At 46.7% G+C, this 25,021-nt stretch overlaps 1 protein-coding gene across 5 annotated transcripts in view; it reads left to right on the plus strand.

Annotated features, from left to right (window-relative positions):
- The window catches only part of Snap91 (synaptosome associated protein 91), a 114,415-nt gene extending 90,036 nt beyond the window's left edge, over positions 1-24,379 (plus strand). For 2 of the 5 annotated variants that reach the window (XM_042671126.1, XM_042671124.1), the window contains exons 14-21: positions 9,614-9,748; positions 11,469-11,618; positions 13,352-13,382; positions 14,097-14,208; positions 16,997-17,080; positions 17,560-17,664; positions 20,740-20,842; positions 22,970-24,379. In XM_042671126.1, coding sequence (XP_042527060.1) covers positions 9,614-9,748; positions 11,469-11,618; positions 13,352-13,382; positions 14,097-14,208; positions 16,997-17,080; positions 17,560-17,664; positions 20,740-20,832 — 710 coding nt within the window. In that variant the 3' untranslated portion in view covers positions 20,833-20,842; positions 22,970-24,379. Of the gene's footprint in view, positions 1-1,058; positions 1,167-1,813; positions 2,060-2,525; positions 2,610-2,754; positions 2,827-3,168; positions 3,253-9,613; positions 9,749-11,468; positions 11,619-13,351; positions 13,383-14,096; positions 14,209-16,996; positions 17,081-17,559; positions 17,665-20,739; positions 20,843-22,969 lie in introns of all 5 variants that reach the window. The other 3 variants (XM_042671129.1, XM_042671127.1, XM_042671128.1) reach the window with 3 other exon arrangements.
- Positions 24,380-25,021: the final 642 nt, after the last annotated feature.

Consider the following 25,021-nt stretch of genomic DNA (forward strand, 5'->3'; position numbering starts at 1 on the left):
TAGTGACTCAAGGGGCTAAGATCTGAGCATTGATGTTTGAAGCCAGCCCATACAGAAAAGTTCATGAGACAGGCTGGAACTGGAGTTGTGGCTCAGGTGGTAGTTTTCAGCCTTGAGTAAAAAAGCTAAGGAGTACAGTCAGACCCTGAGTTCTAGCCTGGGCACTGGCACCAAAAACAACAGAGGGGGGAAAATGTATGTATTTATATACTGGACCTGTCAGTGTGTTAATGGACTTTTCATAACCACAATAATATATTATTATATTATTATTATAGACATCTAGTATTTAAACATGAAATTATGTTTTTGCCTGCTGAAAACAGATCATTTTCCAACTAACAGGAAAATAGAATAGTAGTTAAAAGAATAAATGTAAGTACCAATAAGCATCCTGCCTTAACTTACCTATTTCTTTACAAATGGATCCTGGACTTGTTGAGTTAAATTTTTCCCCAGGCGCTTTTAACATCATAAAAACGGAACATGTATAAACGCCAAGCCTTTCAGGTCGCCAGGAGAGTGTGTCTCAGACCACCAGAAATTTTAAACTGGTCATTGATGCGCCCCTCTGTTTGCCCTGAACCTCTGTTTACCATCATGTGCCCGGAAGAAGGCATTGGTGTTGGCGGGGAGGAGGGGGGGGCTTGGGTGGTGAGGCCTGGCCAGACCTCAGAATCCCGCCGTGCGCCCGCGTGGCTTGCACATCGGAGTCCCGATGTCTCAAAGTACACAACCAAGTCGTCTTGTGTTTTACTTTGTCGGTTTCTAGCGGTCCATGAAACACGCTTCCGAGGGCCCTTATACAATGAGAATCGGGGTTCACGCGGTGTAGACAGGGCCATGCGTGCACACGCGCGCCAACCCATGCCAGGGTGCACCCAGCACCGTGCATGCATGTGTGCACGCGTGCAAGGGCCACCAAAGACGCCTTTGGAAACACCCAGCATTCATGTTGTATAAGGGAGCCCTCTTCACGGTGTTAACTCGATTCTTTCACTCTATTTTCTTCTCTTTGTATTCCTCGCATTTCTGTTGTTTGCACAACCGCACCCAAGATGCGTTTGCCGCTTCTCCGGGGGAGGCCCCCGCCGTGCCCGAGGGCGCCACCGCGCCTGCCGCGCCCGCCCCGGTGGCCGCCGCCCGCGATGCTTGCTCAGGAAATGGTGGGTCCCCGCGACGCCCCGGGGAGCCCTGGGTGATTTGGAGGTTCTGTTTTTATGCCCCCACCCCACCCCCGTTCTGTGTCCTTCGGGGTAGAAATCACCCTTCATGCCAGCCCGGCCGGGAACGGCCGCCCCCCCAGACGTCCGGGCGGCCGGAACCCGCGCGCCTCGCCGAATTGACACCTCCCCAAGGTGGCTGACAATTCGTGCGGGCGCGAGCATGCGCACTGGACGCTCCCGCCCCGCACCAGGCGGCGTCTCTTGGCAGGAGCAGAGCAGATCTCTTAGGATCTGTGTTCACGAACTTTCCAAGCTGCGGGGTTTGGCCAGACGGATGCGGGGGGGGGGGGGGGGAAGGGGGGCGAGGATGGAAGCAGGCTCACCAGACTTAGGGGGCCACGCGTACCGCGCAGCTCGTGTTCCCGACTCCCGTGGAGCCGATATTTCCTCTATTAAAAAATACTTTTTTTCTTTTCTTTAAAAAAAGCCCCTACCGCTGCCCCTGCTGATGAGGATAGGAGCTCAGTCCAGGCAGCCCGGCCCCGCTGGCGTGCCAGTGCTCGTGCGCCCCGCCGCCGCGGGCACGCCGCCGTGTGTGTGCCCGTAGTCCCCTGGCTCACGCGTGTCTCCCCCTTCCTTCCCCAAAGACCCCTTCGCCCCGTCCGAGGGGAGCGCGGACGCTGCGCCCGAGCTGGACCTCTTTGCCATGAAGCCACCCGAGACCAGCGCTCCAGTAGTCACTCCCACTGCTAGCGCCGCACCCCCTGTTCCCGCCACCGCGCCTTCTCCTGCTCCCGCTGCCGCGGCCGCCGCCACGGCCACCACCGCCGCCGCAGCCCCGGCCCCAGCCCCGGCCGCCCCGGCCGCCGCTCCCGCTCTAGATATCTTTGGGGGTAATTCTGTTGCTCTTCTTGTTGCTGTTGTTGTTGCCAAACGCTCTGTGTCTTGTGGATTGAACCCAGGCCCTTGGGATGCACACGCATGCAACGCAACTCGGCTGCGTGCATGCTCGCACGCCTGCACGCAACTCAGCTGCATGCACGCACGCGTGCAGCTCAGCCGCATGCACGCACGCCTGTGTGCATGCAACTCAGCCGCATGCACACGTACGCATGCACGCACGCAAGCAACTCAGCCGCATGCTCGCACACACACCTGCACGCAACTCAGCTGCATGCATGCATGCACTCATGCACCGAAAGGGGACAGGGCTTCCGCTCAGCACTCCACCCGCAGCATGCCCCGCACAGCGCACAGTGCGAGGTGATGGCCACAGGCTGTGTGCCCCACACCCTGCTGCGTGGAGGCCCAGCCCGGGCTGTGCGCCCCGCTGAGCAGACCCGTGTCTCTCGGTCATAGATCTCTTTGAGGCGGCTCCAGAAGTGGCGGCGGCCCCAGCGCCTAAGCCGGAGGCTGCGCCCAGCATAGACCTGTTCGGGACAGGTAAACGCCCAGTTTCTCCTTCCGTGTCATCTCCGCTGCTGCGTGCTCGTAGATGCCCCGAACTAACCGATACCTGTGTTAGATCTCTGCCCAATTCCAGCCTTCCGCTAACTTGTGCTTGGTTTTGGCTTGTCCCTCTGGGAAGATGGCTTCTCCTCTCCACCGCACGGGGCCTCTCCGGTGCCGGACAGCGCGCTCACAGCCGACCTCCTCTCCGGTGAGTGCCCGTGCCAGGGCTCGCCTTCAGGTCTGGGGTGGGGGGTGGGGCTCGCGCACGTGCCCCAACGGGTTGCAAGTGTGGCCCGCTTCTCCCTCCGCCCATGGCCGACAGGTGAGGGTTCACGTTGCAAATCCAAGGCTGGTGGAAAAAAAGAAAACCTTTCCACGGGAATCCTCGGGACCCCGAGCCCCAGGCCGGGCATAGGGTGTAAAACCCCTGGCTCTATCCCAGCCGTGGAGCCGGCCTGGGGGCCCTGCGCGCCCCACACGTGCGCCCGCACCCCGGCCCACGCTGCCCCTCCCGCGTGACGCGCACTCTCGTGTTCTGTGCTCACTGCAGTGGATGCGTTTGCCGCGCCCGCCCCGGCAGCCGCTGCTTCTCCCGCAAAGGTGGAGCCCGCGGGCGTGATAGACCTGTTCGGGGGTGCGTATCTCTCCTCCTCCCACCCTGACCACCACTCGCTTGGTTTTATTTTCCGTTTTGCACCATCGGCTCTTGTTCCTCTGTTTCGTTACGTTTCATCCTTTTTCTCCAAACCACGTGGCATCATTTCTGTCTCTTCCATGCGGCATTATGTGTTTCCATTTCTTTTGCCATCATCTCCAACCTCATCATTGCATCCCCATTTTCACTGCATGACCCGCCGCCCTCCATTCCTCCCAACCCTCGTCAACCCCAGGGTCGTCTTCTCTGCCCCTCTCCCTTGGTGATCCCGGTCTTCCGGACCCGGCACCGTTCCGGAGCTCTTTACAATAGAACGGTGGAGGAGACCATTCAGACTTGGACACACATCCCCCAGTCAAAACCAAAGGCGTAAAAGCAAGATGGCACGCGTGTGTGCCACCGTGGGTTTACATCACGCTTAGTGTGTTAGAAATCCTCCGGAGAGTTTGAAGATGATTTTTCTGGGTAGGATGTATCCTTTTCTTCCTTTTAACGACATCGGAAAGCAGGAACACGTAGAGAGTTCTGCAACCACCTCTCTGGGTGATCCAGCTAAAGTCTTCTGTTGGCAGTAGACTTCTAGAGACAAAGTCTGGGCCATGTCCCCGATGCTCGGGGGGCCCTCGGAGGCTAGTGAGCCCTCCTGAGCCACGGGAATGTGGTTGAGCTCCTGTTGGACATCAGCATATCATGACCCATGCCTGCCCCCGGCCCTGGCAGGTGCCGTTGAATGCCAAGAGCTCACCAGGTCAGGACTTGGAAGTCTCGTGCCCCAGTCATGGACACTTAAAAAGTACAGAGTTGTTGCTGCTGCTTGAGCTGCATTCAAATTTTCCAAAGTTGGATAGTCTTCTAGGTGGGAAACTTCTGTTTTGTTTTTTTTTTACCTTTGGTAAAAAATAAATTAATGACAATTTAAACCTCAGTCCTGTTTTGGTAAGTGACGAGATTTGATCCAAAAGATTCATTCTTTTCTTTTTAAAGTGTCTTAATATCACAAAGGTTGGGGGGGGGGGGGTGTCCTGATTCCTAAATGTTTTAGAAGGCTTTTGAGAAAAGGAAATGTTTAGAGATGATGTTAGTAGCACACATAGCTGTCTTCCCAGCACTCAAAATGCCGCTCAGATAGGACGGTCAGAAATTTGAGGCCAGCCTGGGATACCCTGCAATACCCCCCCTCCTCCAAGTATGAACTAGAAGTGTTTAGAGCATCGCTTCATTCACCCATCACATTGCATGCACACAGGGGACAGGCCCACATACAGGATGTCCTGTCTCTGCGTGTCTGTGCCTCACACTTGAGTTGCCTACGGTACTTACTGTTGACGTTCTCTTGCTTTTTTTTTGCTGCATAATGGATAAACGGATAGATGCTTTTGGAACTAGTGCATCTGAGTCCCAACCTACTCCTCAGGCAGCTTCTAGTTCATCAGCCTCGGCCGACCTACTAGCTGGTAACTCATTTAATTAACGTAGCGTTTGGAAGAAGTTAAGTTCAGATGTATATTTATAAGTAACAGATACTACGTAAGTTGAAAAGTACATTTTTCTTTCACATTCAAGACATGAACTTGAAAACCATGGCATTCTATACGGGAAGGTTGATTATTTCCCAGGATTTTATGGAAGCAGTCTTAAAGTCACAATTAATTGTATACAATGGTGGCTCCTTGGATTGTCCCAACCTGCCTTATTTTCATTTAGCACTTGTCTTTTTGTTTACTGAAAAGATAATGGTCTTGTGTGGCAGTTTTCACCTTATACTAACTAGGCTCATTTATCTTGGATTTGTGGGAAATGTACCATGATATTTAACAAATGGTGTTGTGATATATAAATCATCCTAGGAAAAACTTATTAGAGATCTCTACCATTGACTTAAAGCTCTCTACCATTGACATAAATCATTGTTTTAACAAGCTGATCATTTTTCTATCTGAAATACATAGCTGATGCTAGCTGAACAGAGACATGGTATGGGGTAGATTGGTACAGTCTATCTAGAGTCCTTGCTTATTGTTAGCATAGAGTAGACAGAATAAGAGAGAACTATTGGAACCAGGCGCTGATGGGTCACACCTGTAGTCCTAGCTACTCAGGAGGCTGAGATCTGAGGTTTGTGGTTCAAAGGCAGTCTAAGCAGTCTAAAGAGACTCTATCTCTAATCACTAAAAAGCCAGATGTGGAGCTGAGGCTCTAGAGCACCAGCATTAAGTGAAAAACCTAAGGAACAACTCTCAGGCCCCTAGTAACTGACACACACAAAAGAGAGAGAGAACAGTATAAGTACTCAAGGACAGGAAGAACTTTGGGGCAGGAGAGCATTGCATCATGGGAATCAGACCTCAAAATGATGGAATGTGCCAAGTACAGGACCAGATGATCAGGGAAACTCAGTAGGTTTCCACATGGCACAGCAGGGATGCTACCCAGGTGCAGACTCTGAGACGCAGCTTCCATCCGGCTAGTCCCTTCAGGGGATGCACTTTGGTCCTGGGCTAGCCAGAAGCCATAAGGATCATCAAGGATCATCACAACATAGTACAGCTGCCACATGGGAATCTGCCACGTCTCTCGTGTGGCTCTCTGTAAGAGTAAGTGACTAGCTCCCATCTCAAGGGTAGGACTCATGGTTGTAAGTAGTATCATAAACAATACTGACCCCAGTGTTGCAGGCCAAAGCGTTGGTGTTCGGCTTTGTAGTAATGGCAGGTCCTGAGGCACCCTTGTCAACCTGCAGGGTTGTAGGAAGTTTCTTTGAGTTCTCATCTTTCCTCAAGAAGCTGGAGGTAGTCGGCTGCTAACCTCTCCTCCCATCAGTAATTCGATCTGGTTATTTAATTCTTTCTCAAGTACAATAGTGGTTTCTTGGTGTCTTTCCTGTGCTCTCCAGACACCGTGATCGCACTTAGCAGTGTCTTGGTCACATCCTCTCATTCATTCGGCGTCTGCCAGCGGCATTTTCTTGAGCTGTGAAGAGCCCTGCCTGCTGTTGGGTTCTTGGGAAGGTGAAACATGATGAGAGACAGTGGACCAAACCTTTCACTTGAGAGAAAAAAAAGTTCTCAACCTTCCTGGTTATTTTCCTGGCCTAGATACTCTTCACAGTCCTTCAAATTGGCCACAGCTCCTTCTGAACTTGTATTTGTAACTCACCCATCCAAGGTCCGGTAATGAGATTTCATCTGACCCTAGAAATAGCGTAGTTTCAAATGGCTATTTGAAATGACCTATGGGCTTTAGTAAAAAACCTCTTGCTTTGAAGTTATATAAGCTTGAAATGGCACCTGAAAATGTTCTGGCTTCTTGCAGAATTCTGAGAAGTCTGCCTTTCTCACCTGAATATCTTCTACCCTGCCCCAGATAGAAAAGCTCCTACCAGACAGGAGCCTGGCAGAGTGGCTAGGCTCTGATTGCCATGTACAGGGCTGGCCAGCCACCCTGTTACCTCCCACGTGCTCAGACTGCTGTGCCCCTTGACCCTCCAGGCCTAGAACTGAGCTACTGCTTCCAGAAGAGCCCACTGGGGCTCATCTAGTGTTTCCCACTAAGAAACGGAAAACGGAGCATTCTCACCCGGCTCCAAGTCAGAGGTTAGTGACTCCGTCAAGAGATTTGCTCCTAGGGACGAGACAGGATCTAAAAAACATCAGGAGCAACTAGGAAAGGGCTGTCCCATCCATCAGGTATCATGGGGAGCTTGGAAAAAGTCCCCCAAAAGAAAGTATATTATTCAATCAAAAATGGGATACCAAAAGAAAGAAGAAAGAAAATTGGTGATGAGAGTTCAGTTTCATTTATTCTGCACATTCTACTTCTTCCACTACAACTTCCATGGCTCTTTCAATGATGGGGAAATTGTATATTGTGTAAACTTTCTTATTTTCTTTTCTATGTAAGTAAACTAATATTTACTGCAAATGAGTCTATGTGGGTTTTAATGCTTCCAAAACAATTGAGTTAATTTACACAAATGGAAGCATATTACCTTATGATCGAAGAAATTTTAAGTAACTTTTAATTTTGAAGTTTTTTTCCCCCTAAGGTTTAATCTTGGGACCAGATTGTGTTTTAATTACAGAAAGGCATTTCTCATGCTTGTTTAAATACCAAAGCAACAGGAAATCATGTTCTTAGTTTTTTTAAAAAAAAATCTTGAAATATCAATGTAATTCTATCCTGTAAACTCGGGGATTCTAGCCAGTAGTGACTATATGAGTTTTCACATTACCCCAAGCATTTTCATTTGGTGCACATGTAAGTCTGCTTAAATAGAATCAGTTTTTAAAAAATTGTAGATAGCAAGCCCACAAACATGATAGGGTTCAAATCAGGATCTGAGGGGAGGGGTGAAGGAGGGATGGAGGGAAAAGAAAGGGAGGATGAGAGATAACAGAGTTTGTGTTTTATGGAGAATGTTCTAGTCTTACATTATTGGCTATGAGTAATAAAACTATTTAATGAACATGAAAGAGAACAAACAATACCCAGATGATCATGAATGGTTTAGACTTTTCATTAAGAGCTTTATTGTAAGGGCTCTTTCCCTGTGCCACCTAAGATTAGTCCCCGGCTTGCTTTTTTGTTTTTGTTTGTTCTTCGGTGCTGGAGATCATTGAACCCAGGACCACAGCAAGCACTGTGCTGCTTGACTCTATCTTCAGCACTGCTACTTTTTTTTTTTTTTAAAGGAAATACATTTACATGAAAATAATAAGGGGAAAAATAAATAGCAGGCATAGTATTCTTTAGACATTTAAAAAGTAACTTAAAAACAGAAAAAAAATTATTAAAATTTTATGTAAGACAAAGACTAAGTAGTCCTTTTTTGTGTGTTGGTCTAGGGGCTTGAACTCAGGGACTGGAGCCTTCTGCTCAAAGTTGGCACTCTACCACTTGAGCCATAACTACATTTTCTGGCTTTGCTCTGTGTGTGTGTGATTAATTGAAGACATGAGTCTCATAGACGTTTTTGCCCAGCTGTCTTTGAACTGCAGTTCTCAGATCTCAGTCTCCTGAAGAGCTGGGATTACAGGCATGGGCACCAGGGCACGGCTGAGAACATCTTTCCTTTAGTAAAGGTATTCACAATGCAAATCGACCTTTCAAATACTAAAATTGCCTAACATGACCTCTGTGAACTCGAGAAAGACTTTCATAATAACTCACAACTTTTCCAATCTGAAGTATTTTTCATATCCTCAACCCACATCACTCTCAGCTCCTCCCAGGCTGAATATTCTTATACAACAAGGCAGAGTAACATCTGCTGCTGTTTTTGTCCATTAACTGAGAGAAATGATTTCTGTCTAGTCCTCAAGGAATAAAGAATTTTAGGTCCGGTTAACTTTCAGTAGACTTTGTGATCTTCTTACCTTCAGTCCACAAACACAAATGCAGTGTTTAGGCTGAATATTAGTAAATGGAAGCCACTGGCATTGTAAGATCTGAAAGCCATGGGATATTATTGGCAGATGATAGAGAAATGACTTGGTTAGCATGTTCTACCCCAGCTGCATGTGGAACCTGCATTGGTTAGGTCCAGCCTGGAGACAGGCTGCCTGCCCAGGACTGCTTCTGAATTCCAAAAGCAGAGTTAAGCAGGCCCATATTTGGAGATAACCCACCAGAGGGCCTGAGATACATATAGAAGATCGTCTTCTGTCACTCTAAGCTAAGGTGCCTACCTAGATACTTTCTAGGTGGCTCCTAGTATATTTGTAGAAACATAAGATCCTCAAATATAATGAAAATAATTGCCTGACTTTTAACCCCAATGATGCTTTCTTTGCTTTTTGTACTTGGTCATAGTAACAATTGGATGCCACCGGTTCTTTTAATAAGTCCATATATCCCTGTGTACGATATCGTATTTCTAATTAAAGTAAATCTGTCGTTAACACATGATGGATCAGCATACTAGAAAGCCTGCTCAAAGGGGAATGATTCAGGGGAGGAACCCATGTGAGGACAGAGAGGGAAAGGGATATATTCATATAGTTTATAAATGTTAATTTACCAGTTAGTATACATTGCTATGTTTAAGAAAATGTCAAGAAACTCAGCAAATTGTTTTCATTTGGGGAGAAGGAGCAGAGATAAGGAGTAATAGGTGAATTTGATCCAAGTATATCTCAATCATATATACATATGGGAATATCACAATGAAACGCCTCTAAACAATTAGTTGACATTATTTAAAAGAGAGAAACTTTGAAAAGTGAAATGTTCTGGGCACACTGCCTACTAATAGCCACTGTGCATTCTTTTTTCCTTTCTTTTCTTTCACCATTAGTTGTGTTTGCTCACCTTTTTCTGGGATTTTTTTTTTAATTTCCAGGGTTTGGGGGTTCGTTCCTGGCCCCTTCTCCGTCCCCGGTGACCCCGGCTCAGAATAACCTGCTCCAGCCCAATTTCGAGGCAGCCTTTGGCAGCACGCCCGCCACTTCCAGCAGCAGCTCCTTTGACCCGTCAGGTAAGGCACCGGCTGGCAAGCCTTCTCACCGTCTCTTCTGATAACAACACAGAGCAGCGGAGGTCAGAAAGCCACCAGCAAGCCTGAGTGATAGCCAGGCTTGAAAAGCTAAGTCTCTCTTTCTAGAAACAACCTGAATGAAACTTTCCAGTACCTTTTTACAGCTTTAAGAATAGCCTACAACCCTTTCTGTTTCTCTTCTTGATTTTTAGCAGAACTCTCACTTAACCACGCACACCATCTCTTTGCATGAGCTTACACGCACATGACTTAGAAATGGTCAAGGGACACACACACACACACACACACACACACACACACACACACACACACACACACACACACACACACACACACACACACACACACACACACACACACACACACACACACACACACACACACACACACACACACACACTCTTGGTACGACCTTCGTACCTGAGTCTTTGTCTCTGAATTGGTCGGACAGCCCCCTGCCTGTTGCTTAGACCCTCGAAAGCTTGCATGGCCCTCAGTTTGACGAAGTTGAGACACAAATAATATTCTTTGCCTGCCTTGGACCTGTCATCACTGCTGTCATTTTGTTTGTATTTTCTTCCATTCTCCTCTCCCCATGCTGGGTCCTCACTACAAATTTTCAATTGGTGAGTTTTTGGTAATTCAATGTGTTTCAGAAGTACCCTAAATACATCCCCTGCCTGACAAATTGGTTGCGTCTATTGCCAGTGCCTAGTTGAATGCTTTCCTTGTTTTACTTTATAACTCTTGCGTAGTAGCATATATGGTAGATACTCGTAGTTTCTTGATTAAAACAATTGTTTACAACCACAAAATGAGATTTCAGTATCTTATAAAGATACAGCATCTGCATTTTGAAGTCTTTTTGAATTCTAGCATCTGATACGTGGTATTTGTCCTACAGAGATCAGACACCATCAGTGATGGTCTTTGATTGCTAATTCTTAGAATTTTGTTTAATGTAAACATCCCCTTTAAAGTGAAAACTAAACATAATTGCTACAGTGAGAGAGAAAGAAAAGCCAAAGTTGTTGCTTCAAAACTAACCATCAGCCATTCTGTAGACATTTACTACTAGGTTCTGACTATTAGATTAAGTGTTCTATTTTCATAGAAAACTAGGAGGTGTGATCTTCTTTGCTTATTGAGGAATTACTTTAAAGGAAGCGCCGTAGGTTTTCAGAGTAAAACCTTTAGGCCTTGTGATTAGTCACTATCCTTTTGAGTAAAAAAAAAGTATTTTTGTAGCAGTTGTTAATAAGACTAGCCGTACAACAAAACAAACACTCCACTAAACGAGCTGAAATGGATTCCCTCATTTACTGTTACACTGAAGCCTTGTATGATGTGTTAGTGGCACTCTCCCCACTGAGAGATGAGAAAACAGAAAAGCCTAGACAGTCGCTCCACAGAAGTCAGAGAGCTAGCGGGGTCAGGGATCATCCTATACATTTTACAGCTCTCTTCCCCATCTCTCTCCATCCTCATTAGTGTTCCAATGCTTTCTGAGCAGACCCGTGTAGCGTGCTCCCCGGCACCCTGCTGTGGCTCACGTGCCTTCCGTCATACGAATGCATAGTTACTCATTGCCATCTGTGACAAAAAGAGAGTCTCTCTCTCATTCTGCCTGTGATTGCTTCCCCCCCCCCCATTTCTTTCTTTTTTCGATCATTCTGAATCTGATCTATTTGATTTCCAGTATTTGATGGTCTAGGTGATCTTCTGATGCCAACCATGGCACCAGCTGGGCAGCCTGCCCCTGTCTCCATGGTACCACCCAGTCCAGCCATGGCCTCCAGCAAAGCCCTGGGAAGTGATCTGGATTCGTCCCTGGCCAGCTTAGTAGGCAGTGAGTAATCAGCTTTCTTCAATGGGCGCCTACACGAGGTGTGTTGTTTTCCGTCCTTTCACACATCTTCCGGCTGGTTTTGCTGATGGAGAGGATAGAAAGACTTAGCGCTCAACCCAGAGCCCTTCAAGGAAGGTAATAGTGGTGAATCCATTGTCTCAGGAGTACCTGTGCCATTTTTAATCTGAACTACCACAGGAACAATTAAGGAGCATGCACAGGTATGAAGCCAAGTGGATGGTATGTAGTAAAGACTTTCTCATCATTTGAAAACAAGGGTAGAGAGTAAATTGAACACAGGATATCTGAATAATATGCTATATAATTGAGTACAGTATATTTGAAATACACTAGTATTGAATGCAGTATATTTGAATTCTGTACTGTAATATATAATATAGGATATTATGTAGTGTATTTAAAATTGTGTATCTGCATTTCAGTCATTCATTCAACAAATGTTTGAGATAAATGAGAGATAAATCAATGAACAAAATAGATAAAATCTCTATTCTGATGGCCCATAGGAAAGGCAGAGACAAACGGTAGACATTTTAAAATAAGCAGATTCCAGGATGGGTGCATTGGTTCATGCCTATAATCTCAGCTACTTGAGAGATAGAGATCAAGAGATCTTAGCAAGTCCTCATCTCAACTAAGAAGTTGGGTGTGGGGATGCATGCCTGGGATCTCCAACAGTGTGTGCTGGCCCAGAGCAAAAACACAAGAAACTATTCGGGGTTGGGGGGGGGGGGAATCAAACACACAGGGCTGAGCAAACGTAAAGTCCTGAGTTCAAACCACACTACCACCAGCAGAAACTAATTGATTGAATTAAGTAAGCAAATTCTTTAGTATGTTAAGTCCTAAGTGTCATAGAGACAAAACAGAGGAGAGAAGAGGAATCACTTGTGAGGCCATTGGGAGTGAAGCGAAGGACAATGAAACCCCAGCTCAGGCTGGGGGCAGAAGGCGAATGTACAGCCTGTGCAGTGGAAAAACACCAGGGCCGGAGGTGGCGGGGCATGAGGGCCTCTGCCCAGCCTCTGCCTCACTTCTACACCTTCAAGGAAGCAGGAAGTATGCTCCACAGGAGCACATTTTCAGTCAGTTAGCTGGTTACCATTCTCTATGAAACTAATGGTAAATAACTAATTATTTAATCACAAGTGCTTGTCACCTTCCACTTACAACAGTTTGTAACCATGGACTGTGGACTAGTCAATCCAGTTCTCAGACACAAGGTAGACAGCTGAATCTACGCATGCCTACCCTTCGGCAACACATCACAATGTGGTCCTTGAGCCAAGTGTGTGCAGCTCACACCCGTAACCCCAGCTATTCAGGGCGCTGAGATCTGAGGACCACAGTTGAAAACCAGCCTAAGAAGACAAATCCAAGACTCTTATCTCCAGTTAACCAGCAAGAAGCCAGACATGGAACTGTGGCTCAAGTGGTAGAGCAACAGCCTTGAATGAAATGCTAAGGAACAGTGCCTAGGCCCTACGTTCAAGCCCCAGAAAAACAAAACAAAACACCAAGATGCAATTCTTAAGCATGACATGTAATAAAATTAAATCGTTAAGTTTGTAAAGATCTTTTTACAATTGGATGCAGGCACTCCAAGCAAAATGTTAGACTTTCTCTAAGTTTTTTATTCCTTGACTTCTTAAGTATGTAAGTGGAATATAGTGATTTCAATTCCTTTTTTTTTTTCTTTTATCCATTTATAGATCTTGGAATCTCTGGTACCACAACCAAAAAGTAAGTGTTTTGAAATGATCTAATTTCCTTTTAACAGTGTATTTGTGTTGGTTTGAGACTATCAAACATTGCTGTCATGCTCAGACTGGATAATTTCAAAATCCATTCTTCATTTCAAATAGTTGTTAGCTGCTCTTCTCTTGAAACCTCTGCTCTTACCCTGCAAGGAAAAAGGATAATCCATTGTGGTCTCGAAGACTGTTTCCATTCTATCCAGACATACTTTACGATGGTGGTTCAAATAGCTTAATAACTTAAAATTCCAAACTCATTACACTGTTCCTAGCTCACACTGGTTTTTACGAGTCTTTCACGGCACCTTGGTAGCAAGGAAGGCTTTTAAGGTGGTAGGCAATGTATGCTGTCCTGCCTTCAAATCACCGCAGGGCAAAGTGTCAGCATGACACAGTGATATGAAACTCTCCAAGATCCCAAGTTGCCATCAGCAGTGTGTCTCAAATCCAACAAAATAGAAGTGGCTAACATTAATCATGTATTCTTTGTAAACTTGACGATGAGTGAGGAATTGAGTTAAATATTCCAGCATACTTTTCTGTACAGGTGACAGGAAATTTCTGTTATCATTGAGATCGAAATGAATATTTTCTTCAGTCTTTTAGATAAAACAGGATAAGACCCCTTCTGTAAGTTTTTACCTTCTTCCATTTTTTTTCTAATTCTTGGCTCTGTTTCCTTTGTCTGCTTGGTTTGTAGGGGAGATCTCCAGTGGAATGCTGGGGAGAAAAAGCTGACTGGTGGAGCCAACTGGCAGCCAAAGGTGACGCCAGCCACATGGTCTGCGGGCGTGCCCCCGAGTGCGCCTCTGGTAGGTAACGTGGCAGGGGGTGGAGGGGGGGAATGTGGGAGGAGGCCTCCAGTGTCCATGTTCAGATGTGCGGAGCAGAGGGCATTTCTCTGAATGTGGCCACTCACGTTGGGTTTCTGCCTCCATGGTGAAGAAGTAGAAGCAAGATGCAAAGTCTACTGGAACACAATTCCACTGACTTTGATGTCCAATAACAACGGGACCTATTTTTTACTTTAAATAGTTTGAAATGTTTTCTATGCTTCTTCTGTATTTAAATAATTATGGGAACAGTTTTTCCGAAGCATTTCATTATCATATCCCAGATCCAAAGAGACTCCAAGATACCCAGTGAAAGGAGCTAGAAACTTTATTACTACCGTGCAGGGACTGCTTCCTACCACTGGGAAAGTAGGAGACTGGCCTTGAGCTCAGGATAGGATGGGTTTTTGTAGGAGTAGGTTACAAAGAGTTACATAGATGAGCCATGCAAGGCAGGTTTGGCACATTTTCATTGGTTATAGTTATATGACCTTTAAATTCATTTGTTCTTTATGGTAAATATCACATGTAATAATTTGCAATAGGCTGCCCATAGTGGGACCATTCGGTGGTGGTCTTCAGTTGGTGGGCTTAAGGCCCTGTTACTGAGGCAAGCAAGCAAGGTTATAGAAGTAAAACATAGCAAAAACATAGCCTTGAGTCGCAGGAGCATAGGCAAAACATAATCTTGACTTGGTTAGCATGATCAATACTGTCAAAGCTATTGACACTATTACAGAAGTGGTTTTTATTGTAAGCTCCTGACTAATACAGCAGCTCAGTGCAGCTGGTGATAAGCCTCAAGGTTGTCAGTAGCCTTCTGAAAAGCTGCCAGCTTGGTAAACTTGAGTGAGGGAGAGATGTTCTCTTGCTTTTTAGCAAGGATGGAAAAGGGACAAAAGCTGACTACTGGTCAGCCTTTGTCTGGGGTTTTTCTTTCTCAAGACGTTTTGCCCTTTATCAATAATTTTGTTCTGTTTTCTGATTTCACATTTTTGTTCCCATGGACATTCTTTTGCCAGAGAAAAAGGGGTCCAGGGGGGAAGAGTACATTTCCAACAGCAGGAGGGACTGAGGCCAGACAATAGGAAGAACTTTTTACCAGTGAATAGTAACTCAGATATTACATTATTGTCGTCTATCATGCAATCTTTTAGTCTTATTTTTTTCCTACATTTTTCTGATTGTCCCAATCAATAATCAATGAAAACTTTTTTTTTTTTTTTTTGCCCAGAGCCAGGGGCTCATTCCTGCAACCCTAGCTACTCTGGAGGCCAAGATCTGAGGATCATGATTCAAAGTCAGCCTAGGAAGGAAGGTTCTATGAGACTCTTATCTCCAATGAACTAGCAAAAAGCCAGAAGTGGAGCAGTAGCTCAAGTGGTAGAGCACCAGCCTTAAGCACAAAAAGCTAAAAGATAGTGCCCAGGCCCTCTATGTTTATTTTTAAAAGCAAAACTAGGTGAGCCATTGCTGCTTGAACCCCTCTGGGGTTTCTGTCCTGTGCTCATCTGCTCCTGTCTGCCACTCCTTAAACTCTCTGGGCACCGCCCTCTCCTTGTTCTGAACTAACTCCTGAACTTCGCTCAGACTCCAGCCAGACAAGCACGCATGAAAGAAATATAAACATGAATAAATACAAATACAACATAAATATGAACTAAGGTGAATTAGAATGTATAAGTGTATGCCTAGTAGAAGAAGCCATAATCAACGGAATGAGTAGCTTAAGATTCTATTTAGATTCAGTATTCACAATAGGCCAGTCCATAGAAACAGGCACTCAGCGATTGAATGGCTCAGGCGGTAGGGGAAAGGGAAGTTAGAAGGGACTGTTTCTTTGGGGAATGATAGAAATATTCTGGGATTAGACAATGATGATGATTTCACAGTTTATAACTCTAAACGGTGCATGTAAATGCTGCATGAGTTTTATCTCAGTCAAGTTTTTTATAAAGAAAATACCAGGCTGAGCCCAGGTGGTTCACACCTGGGGAAGAACTCAGAAATGACCCTTGATTGCACTTATCTTTTTGTCGGTCGTGGGGCCTGAACTCTGGGCCTGGGCGCTGTCCCTCAGCTCTTCAGCTCAAGGCCAGCGCTCTACCACTTGAGCCACAGCGCCACTTCTGGTTTTCTGGTGGTTTATTGGAGATAAGAGTCTCACAGACTGCCCAGGCTGGCTTTGAACCGTGATCCTCAGATCTCAGCCTCCTGAGTAGCTAGGATTACAGGCGTGAGCCACCAGCGCCCGGCTGGGATGAGTTTTAAATGAGGGGAAGGTGTAAGGGGAGGCTCAATGGGGTATGCAAACCCCCCCAGCCCTGACCCGGAACCGCCCAGCCCTGACCCGGAACTGGTAGACTGCACCGCCATCTCCTAACGGCTTCCTACAGGAAGAACCGCCCGGGGCCTGGTGCATGCCCACAACAGGACAAAACCAGGAACGACACCCAGAGGAGTAGTCAGAAATGCGGGCGGTGTGCGGACCAGGCCAGGCCGGGGAGGACAGGGAGGGCGCCGCCCCTGGCGGGCCTCGGCGTGCGTGGCCTCGGCGTCACGCTCACGCCGGCGTTTGGCATCCAGAGCTGACGTGTGGGACTGCGCGCGCATGCGCGCTTGCGCACAGGCTTGAAATGCGCGTTTTTCGCTTGCGTCCTGCCGTCTGAAAGCCAACGGTGTTGTTTCTGTGTGTGTGTGTGTGTGTGTGTCTGCTGCTGCTGCCCCTGCCGCCGCTGTCATCGTCCTCCGGGCTCGTGGTGCGCAGCAAGGAGCGGTGCCTCCGGCCGGCGCGGTGGCCCCCGGGCCGGGCGCCCCGTCCGTGGGACAGCCTGGAGCGGGATTCGGCATGGTGAGTCCTGAGCCGGCCTACGAAGCGCGCCGGCCGGAAGCGGGGCGCCCGCGGCTCCCGCCTGTCCCCGCCCCCCCCCCCCCAAGCTGCTCGGGAGGCTGAGATCTGACGATCGGGGTTCGAGGCCAGCCCGGGCGGGAAAGTCCATGAGACTCTGATCTCCCACGAGCCACCAGGAAACCAGAAGTGGCGCTGTGGCTCAAGCCGTAGAGCATGCGCCTGGAGCGAATAAGTCCCATGAGTGCCCAAGCCAAGCCCCAGGTCTGACACACGCACGTGCGTGCGCACGCACACAGACAGCACGTGTGTACACGCTAGAATAAGTCCGTGGGCCGCACAGCCGGGCGGGATGAAGGCACCCGCCGTGGGTAGCGGGCTGTCCACGCCCCGTGACTCCCCCTGTTCACGGTGGCCCGTCTGGGGGTCCGCGCGTGGGGTCCACGCCTGTGCAAACCTCTTCCCCCCCCACCCCCCCGCAGCCTCCCGCGGGCGCCGCCATGCCCATGATGCCCCAGCAGCCGGTCATGTTCGCACAGCCCATGATGAGGCCGCCCTTCGGAGCCGCCGCGGGCCCCGGCGCGCAGGTAGGAAGCCGGCGTGGGGAGCACTGAGGCGGGAGCACCGGCCAGGGCGGCGCTTGGGGCGGTTCCCTGGCGCCCGATGCACGCTCTTGACTCTGGCCTCGGGGAAGGGCGGGCACTCCCGCCAGGTTGCAGACATAGAACCCCGGGTCTGCCCGAGCGCCCACGCCGCGAGTCCCGGATCAGCTGCTTCCCCGCGCAGGTTCCCCCCCCCCCCCCCCGGGCGCCCACGCCAAAACACCCGGGGCGCGGGAGAGCACTGCGCACACCCGTGAGCCCACTGGATAGAGCCCCGGGGACAGCTGGCCCCAGAGTGTCCCCGGAGTGCGTTCCCCTGTGTGTCAGCTCGGAAGCTGCCTAGCCACAGGCCCTTGGGGTGGCGATGGCTGGGTGAGCAGCACTCTGGGGTTCGCATCAGCCTAGGCCTACAGACTTGGGAAAGCCTCTTCCGTGACTGCCAGCAGGAGCAGCCAGCCATCTTGTCACCAAGACCTGGAGGGGGAGGGGGGCACAGAGAACAAGCCTATCACTCAAGGAGTTAGGCCTTCCACCTTAACCACCAGGATGCAGGATGGGGGGCGGGGGAAGCAGGTGGAGGGGAAGGGGGCTGCAGGAATCCGTTTAAGTGAGGCCGGGTTCTCGTCTATGCCATGTGCTGCTTCCACTTACAAAAAAAAAAAAAAAGGCAAAATACATGTAAGTTTCACTAACAATTCCCAACTACCCTGGGAGCCAGCCTCTCCTGCTTAGCTAAGTCCCTTGTCAAATGGTGTTATGCAGCCAAAGCGCTTTGGCCATCGTGAGACACTGACTTGGGCAGAGTCCTAATTAGGACTGGAAGAGCAACGTCCTGAGCACGCTAAACCAAATAGCCACTCACACCAGAGCACGGCTCCGTGCCTGTCCTGTTTTTTACTTAACCAAGTGAGTGTTGCCTCTTATCCTTAGAGGACTTACACTGGGAGCCTTGTGGATAGATTGCATCCCTTTTTTTCCTTGCTCCATCATTAAATCTATCTTCTACCTGTCCCCAAAGTTTACTCTCAGCTTCTTTGGCCCCTAAAAAGCTGCAAGTGAGCAAAGGGTTGGTTTCCCAAAAGATGGTGTAGAAGGCAAGAAACCCTGGCCTGCACCATACCCAGGACTCTGGTTTCAGGAAAGGTTTTCTAGTCTGTTGGACACTAATGAATCTCATCTAACAGTGCTTTAGGGGAGACGAGGAAGGTTACAAGCCTCTGTCTGGTTGGAGTAAAATTAGCCTGTATTCCAAGATGGATTTTATTTGCTGTGTTGCCTGGTAGTTGAATAGATCAGCAAATGCTACCCTTTGGGGAAGAAAGAAAGGATGTTTCTAATTTTGATGGACTTAGCACAATCTTAAGAGTTTGTGGAGGTCTTATTATTGTTGTTTTATTTTTTATGCCAATACTGGGGCTTGGACTCAGGGCCTGGGTGCTGTCCCTTAGCTTTGTCACTCAAAGCTGGTGCTCTACCACTTGAGCCACACCTCCACTTTTATCTTTTTGGTAGTTTATTGGAGCATGGACTTTCTAGCCCAGACTGGCTTGAAACCTCAATCCTCAAATCTCTGGCTCCTGAGCAGCTAGGATTACAGGCATAACCAGTGCCTTGCTGTTATTGGGATTTTTTTTTAAACCTTATTGTATTTGTTGTGCTAAACACTTTAGAAATAAATTAATTGAGTTTTATCACTTGCAGTAGTCTTTCTTTCATAATACTAGTTTAGCATCAATTGTTACTTAATTTGGAGAATAGAAATGAAAAGCATGATATAATAAAGATATATCATTTTAATTAATACATCAATTTATAGTAAGCAGGTAGATGGCATGCTATTTTTATGTAATTTTTAGATTATTTTTTATGTCAAAGAAGTATAATTATCCTAGAACATAAAGTAAACTTGAGTTTGTAGCTTGAGAATGTAATTACTTATTACCAATGCCTAGGCTATCCCAGTGCTCATTAATTGGTTCATATCCTAACATTGTCATCTCATCTATGGATTCATTTATGGATCAATGCTCATATCTCTTCCAGTATTTGCCAAGCATCATCTCCATTTTGCAAATGGCATTTGACCATTAGATGATCCTTCTGGATGTTCTAGGATGAAGCTCAGAATTGCTCCTTCTGTGTGCTAAGCCTACCCGGAGGTCCCCCCTCCCCCGCCCCACCCCACTGAACTCAGATTTCATCAGACAAATGGGAGATTTTGCATTAGGTGCAACAGAGAGCTAGCTATCACCTGCAATGCTAGCCTGAGGCCTGAGTAGGCCTTAGCCCTGAGCCTTGTAGAGAAGCCTGCTCCCGAGCTCTCTCCAGTACCGAGGTGATGTAGGAGTGCTGTGTGCCTTTGGCTGTACATCTCGTAAAGGTCTTTCCTACTGCCAGCTGGATGGGTGGATTGCATCTTCACCACACTCATAACTAGAAACCCACCTGCTCCCTAAACAAACCCTACCCACCAAAACCTGGTTTTCATTTCAAATAAACTGCTTACAATCTTAGTCTAGTTTGCTCATCATTTTAAGAAGTATCTTAAGTGGCTTCTGCAAAGTTGCCTTTCAGCCTTTCCCACCACCGCCCTCCCTCCTGCTGCAAGAAAAGCCATTTAAATGCCTTTGCTGGCTTAGTGGCACTAATAACGCAGTAAAAATGCTTTTGTGAGGGAAACTGATGAGTGTTCATGTGTGCCGTTGTACTGTGTAGACATCACTTCTGTGTGTGGCTCGCTTCCCTCTCTCCTCACTTGTAACCATGCCACTCTGCCAGACTTCGCCAGTTTTACCTGGAGGCTAAGTAACATTTGGCTCGATCTGATAGCAGAGAATTTCAAGAAAGTCAAATATCATTGGAAGTGTTATTTTATCACCCCAGAATCAAGCACGGTGACAAAGATTGTGTCAAAGGAGAACAAAGTTCGTTTGTTTGTGTGTGACGTTGAGCCACCTGTTTTCTGCATGCTTGTTTTCTGGGGTATGCGTTCTGCCTAACGCTTGCTGTCTCTCTGTTTGCTTTCTATTCCTGCTCTTTGGGGCTGGCTGGTTTCCTTAGCTTTCTCCAAGCCCCTCACCTGCTGCTCAGAGTCCCAAGAAACCTCCAGCAAAGGACCCGTTAGCGGATCTTAACATCAAGGACTTCATGTAAACCATCGAAGGTATCTACTATTGAGCTTTTCCTGTGAGCTTGTGCTATTGAGCCATAGACACAATGCTTAGCTATTTCAGATACGATATTTGTTATTTCTGAGTTCTGGCTGGCTAATAACTGGAATCAAATTCTAAAATTCACATGAAAAGCTGTCATTACTGAAGATGTATTTTAGATCTTACTTAATGTATAAAACTGCAAGAGCAAGAACTTTAAGATGACCTCACCCTGAAAGAACTAAAATGATATTGACAAAACAAAGCTAAGCCGTGTGGTTGTTGTTGAAGATTACTGCTTCATTCTAATATGTCTGTAATTTATAGAATGCTAACATCTGTACTGTTACATTTAGAAATCAGTCTAAGAATGCATTTGGCTACCTGTTCATACTTTTATTACCTTTATTTTACCTCAAACTAAAGCTCAGGATGTTATTGTTTGCATTTTTTTTTTTTTGAGCTCATACTGGAGCCTGAACTGAGGGCCTTCCATTTTGCTTGGCTTTTTTTGCTGAAGGCTGGCATTTTACTACTTGAGTCACAACTCTATTCCTGATCTTTGGTGGTTCACTAGAGATGATTCTCACAGACTTTCCTGTCCAGACTGGCTTCCAGCCTCCATCCTCAGCTCTCAGCCTCCTGGTAGTAAGGATTACAGGCCTGAGCTCTGGCACCAGGCAGTTCAGGGGTTTGTTTGGGTTGTTGTGTTTTTGTGTTTTTTTTACACCCTCGTGTAGAGCTAAAGGAACTGAGCCCTGGGCGATAAGTCCAGAGTTATTTTTTTAGAATGAACAATAAGAAGGCAGCAGCTTTTAAACTGCTTTCCAGTGTTACTTTCATTATATTTCTATTCCCCACATTTTTAAACAATCTGCTTACTGAAATGTTTGCGGACTCCTGCACTACGACTGGTTTTCCTATTAAAAATAGCAAGTCATTATAGGACCTTGGCACCTCAGTGTGATTTCAAGTGATTTCTCTTTGTGCCCAATGTTTCCATTCCATTTTGAGTTGGGCCAGCAGAGCGCTAAGTAAGACAGCGATCCTCATTCCTTAACGAGGAACAGTTCCAGGAATGGCCAAGGAGCAGCACAGAGCCACCTTCTATCCATCCGCCTCTTAATACGCAGAGCCCTGGCCTGCCCAGAACTGTGTTGAGGAATGGAAACAGCAGGGACACCAGCGGGGCTCCATGCGGGGTCCTGGTCCCTAGGAAGGTTCCCTGAGAAGAAGAGGGTTGCAGGGGAGCAGCTGGGCTCTCCCTGCTGGGCCGTCTCTGCTCCAGCTGTTTAGTCCACACGCGACTCACTGACCTCCATCGTGGAGGAGAAACAAAAAAGAAGGGTACCCACGGCCACTCAGGTCACCTGGGTTTTTTTCCACTGCCCAGTTTTAAAGGTTCATTGTTCATTGATTCCTGAATGTCCTGTGCGTAGCTGAATTTTCAAAGCTTTAGTGATATCATTCTCACCTCAGATGAAGTGGTACGCAGCCAGTTTGTTTACGTCTACTAGATGAAATGTTAGGCCTGTTCTGAAGCGTGCGGAGTGCTTGCTTTGGCAGTATATGTACATATATATATGCATATATGTGTGTGTGCACACACACACTAGCATTGGAATGATGTGGAAAAGATGGGCGTGGCCCCTGCTGAAAGAGAACATGTGAATTCATGTTCAGTGTTTTTCTTTTCAAAAATGGAGACTTGACAGGAAACTGAGAGGTGTTCCCTGTAGGATGAGGGTACAGTGGGAGAGGAGGGGTTCAGGGGATGGAGGAGCACATTGAATAAGGCCAAAATGCCTACTGTAAACATGGGCCGGGAAACTTGGGGAGGGCAGTATGGGGTGAGGGAGGTACGGCGTACACACAGATGGGCATGCCAAAGTGAAATGCCCTGGACAACTAACCCATGCCTTGAAAGAGATGACACATTCTGAATCGGGGAAAAAACTGTGAAAGTATATCGATGTGAATTTGTTACTACAGACCCCTTTGGCAGCAAAAGGCTTTTCCCTCGTCATGGTGCAGAATTCTTGTTAGGAAGGCAAAATGTCTCAGGGCTGTAGAGGGACTGTGTTATTTCTAATTCAAGTACTTGTTCTCTTCTAACGCAAGGCCTTTTCTCTTTACAGCTGCAGTTTTTGTGACTGGATAGGAAAACTGAAATGAGTTTGGGATCTTCAGATCAGATGGCTGCTCAGAGGCTCCCAGGGGCAGAGCGCCGTGCGAGCCCCATGCTTCCTCATAACTCCTCTTCCAGGACGCGTAGCGCAGCCGCGAAGCAAGCATTAGGAACGTGAACCTTAGCTGTTCCCCCTCCTCTCAACCCCTAGTGTATGTGGGCTACTTGTGCATTGTACGTTGTCGTAAACAATGAATGGATATTTCCAATGCCTTTAGTGCTTTTCTGGACCTTGCTTGTGGACGGGTGACACAGCTGTGGTGTGGCGAGCCATTGAGAAAGGTGTGTTTTGTGTTTTTTGAAAGTTTTGATGTGTATATACAACTTTTGGACAAACCCTAAACTCTCCCCATGAATTCTCTTCTCTTCCGTATCTGTGTTACAAGCGTAATGTGATAATACCAGATAGTAAGGAAAACACTCTTAAAATACACAAAACTTTTTTCGGTGTGGAGTACATTTTTCCAATCACAGAAACTTCAGCTGTCGTGAGAAATGTTTATTTTTGTGGCACTGTATATGTTAAGAAATTTTATTTTAAAAAAATATATATAAAGGTTAACGTCCATAATAAATACTTCTCCTTGAAGCTACCTTACCAAGAATGAAAACTCATAGGGGAAGACGTCCCTATTTATCACTGCTATATTAAGATGTATATTTTAATTATATTTGACAGGTTTTGCATCTAAATTGACCTATTTATGAATTCTTGATTAAATGCACTGAAAAGTGAAGCGTCCATTTCTCTCCTGTCTGTGACAATACAATTCGAGATGTGCTATTTCTGTGGCTATGAAAATACCCCAGGGATATCTGTGACTTCAAGATTACTGCAAATATTTTTACTTGGCTGTGGGTTTTCTGTACATCTGTTCATGTCATATTTCTTTGTGTGTTCTGGAGACTGGTGTTTTTCCATCCTTCCACTGAACTCAGCGTGGACTTTGTTGTACCATTGTGACTAGAATTTAAACTGATTCCAAGAAGTGTAGCCTTCACTGTACATACTGCATTCTTTGGTTTTTAATCTGTTGTCATGTTGTCTGTGCTGATGGCTTGGCTTACGATGTGGGAGCACAAATGAGGTCGCTGTCAATCAGTGTTGCTCGTGGCTTGACGGCTCTTCATAAAAGCATATTGGATTGGAAAGGCATTCGCCTGTTTTTCAAATCACTTAATAGATGTATGGTACCATTTAAAAGTGGTTGTATCTGAATTTACTGTGGGGATAACATACACTGTAACAGGGGAAAATTACCCAAAACCAATTTCAAAATGGCTTTTCTTTGTATTTCAGTTTCAAACCCCAGTGCATGTACGCCCTCTGAGATGCAATAAACACCTTGAACAAAGAAAACGCAAACTTAACCTTTCTCTCTTTGATTACTTCCAAAGGCCCATGTCAAAGGCACAAGGCTGAAACCTTTTTAATATTCAAGATGAGAAATGCCGTTGGCGGGCTGGGAAGGTGGCTCAGTGGTAGAGTGCTTGCCTTGCATGCATGAGGCCCTGGGTTCGATTCCTCAGCACCACATAAGCAAAAAGAAAAAAGCCGGAAGTGGCACTATGGCTCAAGTGGTAGAGCGCTAGCCTTGAGCTGAAGAGCTGAGGGACAGAGCCCAGGCCCAGAGTTCAGGCACTATGACTGGCAAAAATAAAAATAAATAAAAAGGCAAAAAAAAAATGCTGTTGGTGCCAATATAGTTTTCCTTGGTTCTATCATTTAAAAGCAGGGTGGGGGAGGCATTTTAATGAGCCATCGTCATTTAACTTGGGACCCCGTACCTATTGCCAAATAAATTATCTCTGGGTCTGTTTATCATAGGGGTGTTTATATCTTAGGGTTAGCTTTCTTTTAAAACATGCAGCTAAAATCTTGTGATAGTTTGCAAGAATTCTCTATGGAAGTCGAAGAAGCCCATGCCGCCTGGTGCTGGCCTGCACACACACACACACACACACATTGACACATGGAGACTGGGCCTAAACTAGATTGTTA

Source organism: Dipodomys spectabilis, unplaced genomic scaffold (genome assembly GCF_019054845.1).
Source record: "Dipodomys spectabilis isolate Male_0828 unplaced genomic scaffold, ASM1905484v1 ptg000600l, whole genome shotgun sequence".
NCBI lineage: Eukaryota > Metazoa > Chordata > Mammalia > Rodentia > Heteromyidae > Dipodomys > Dipodomys spectabilis.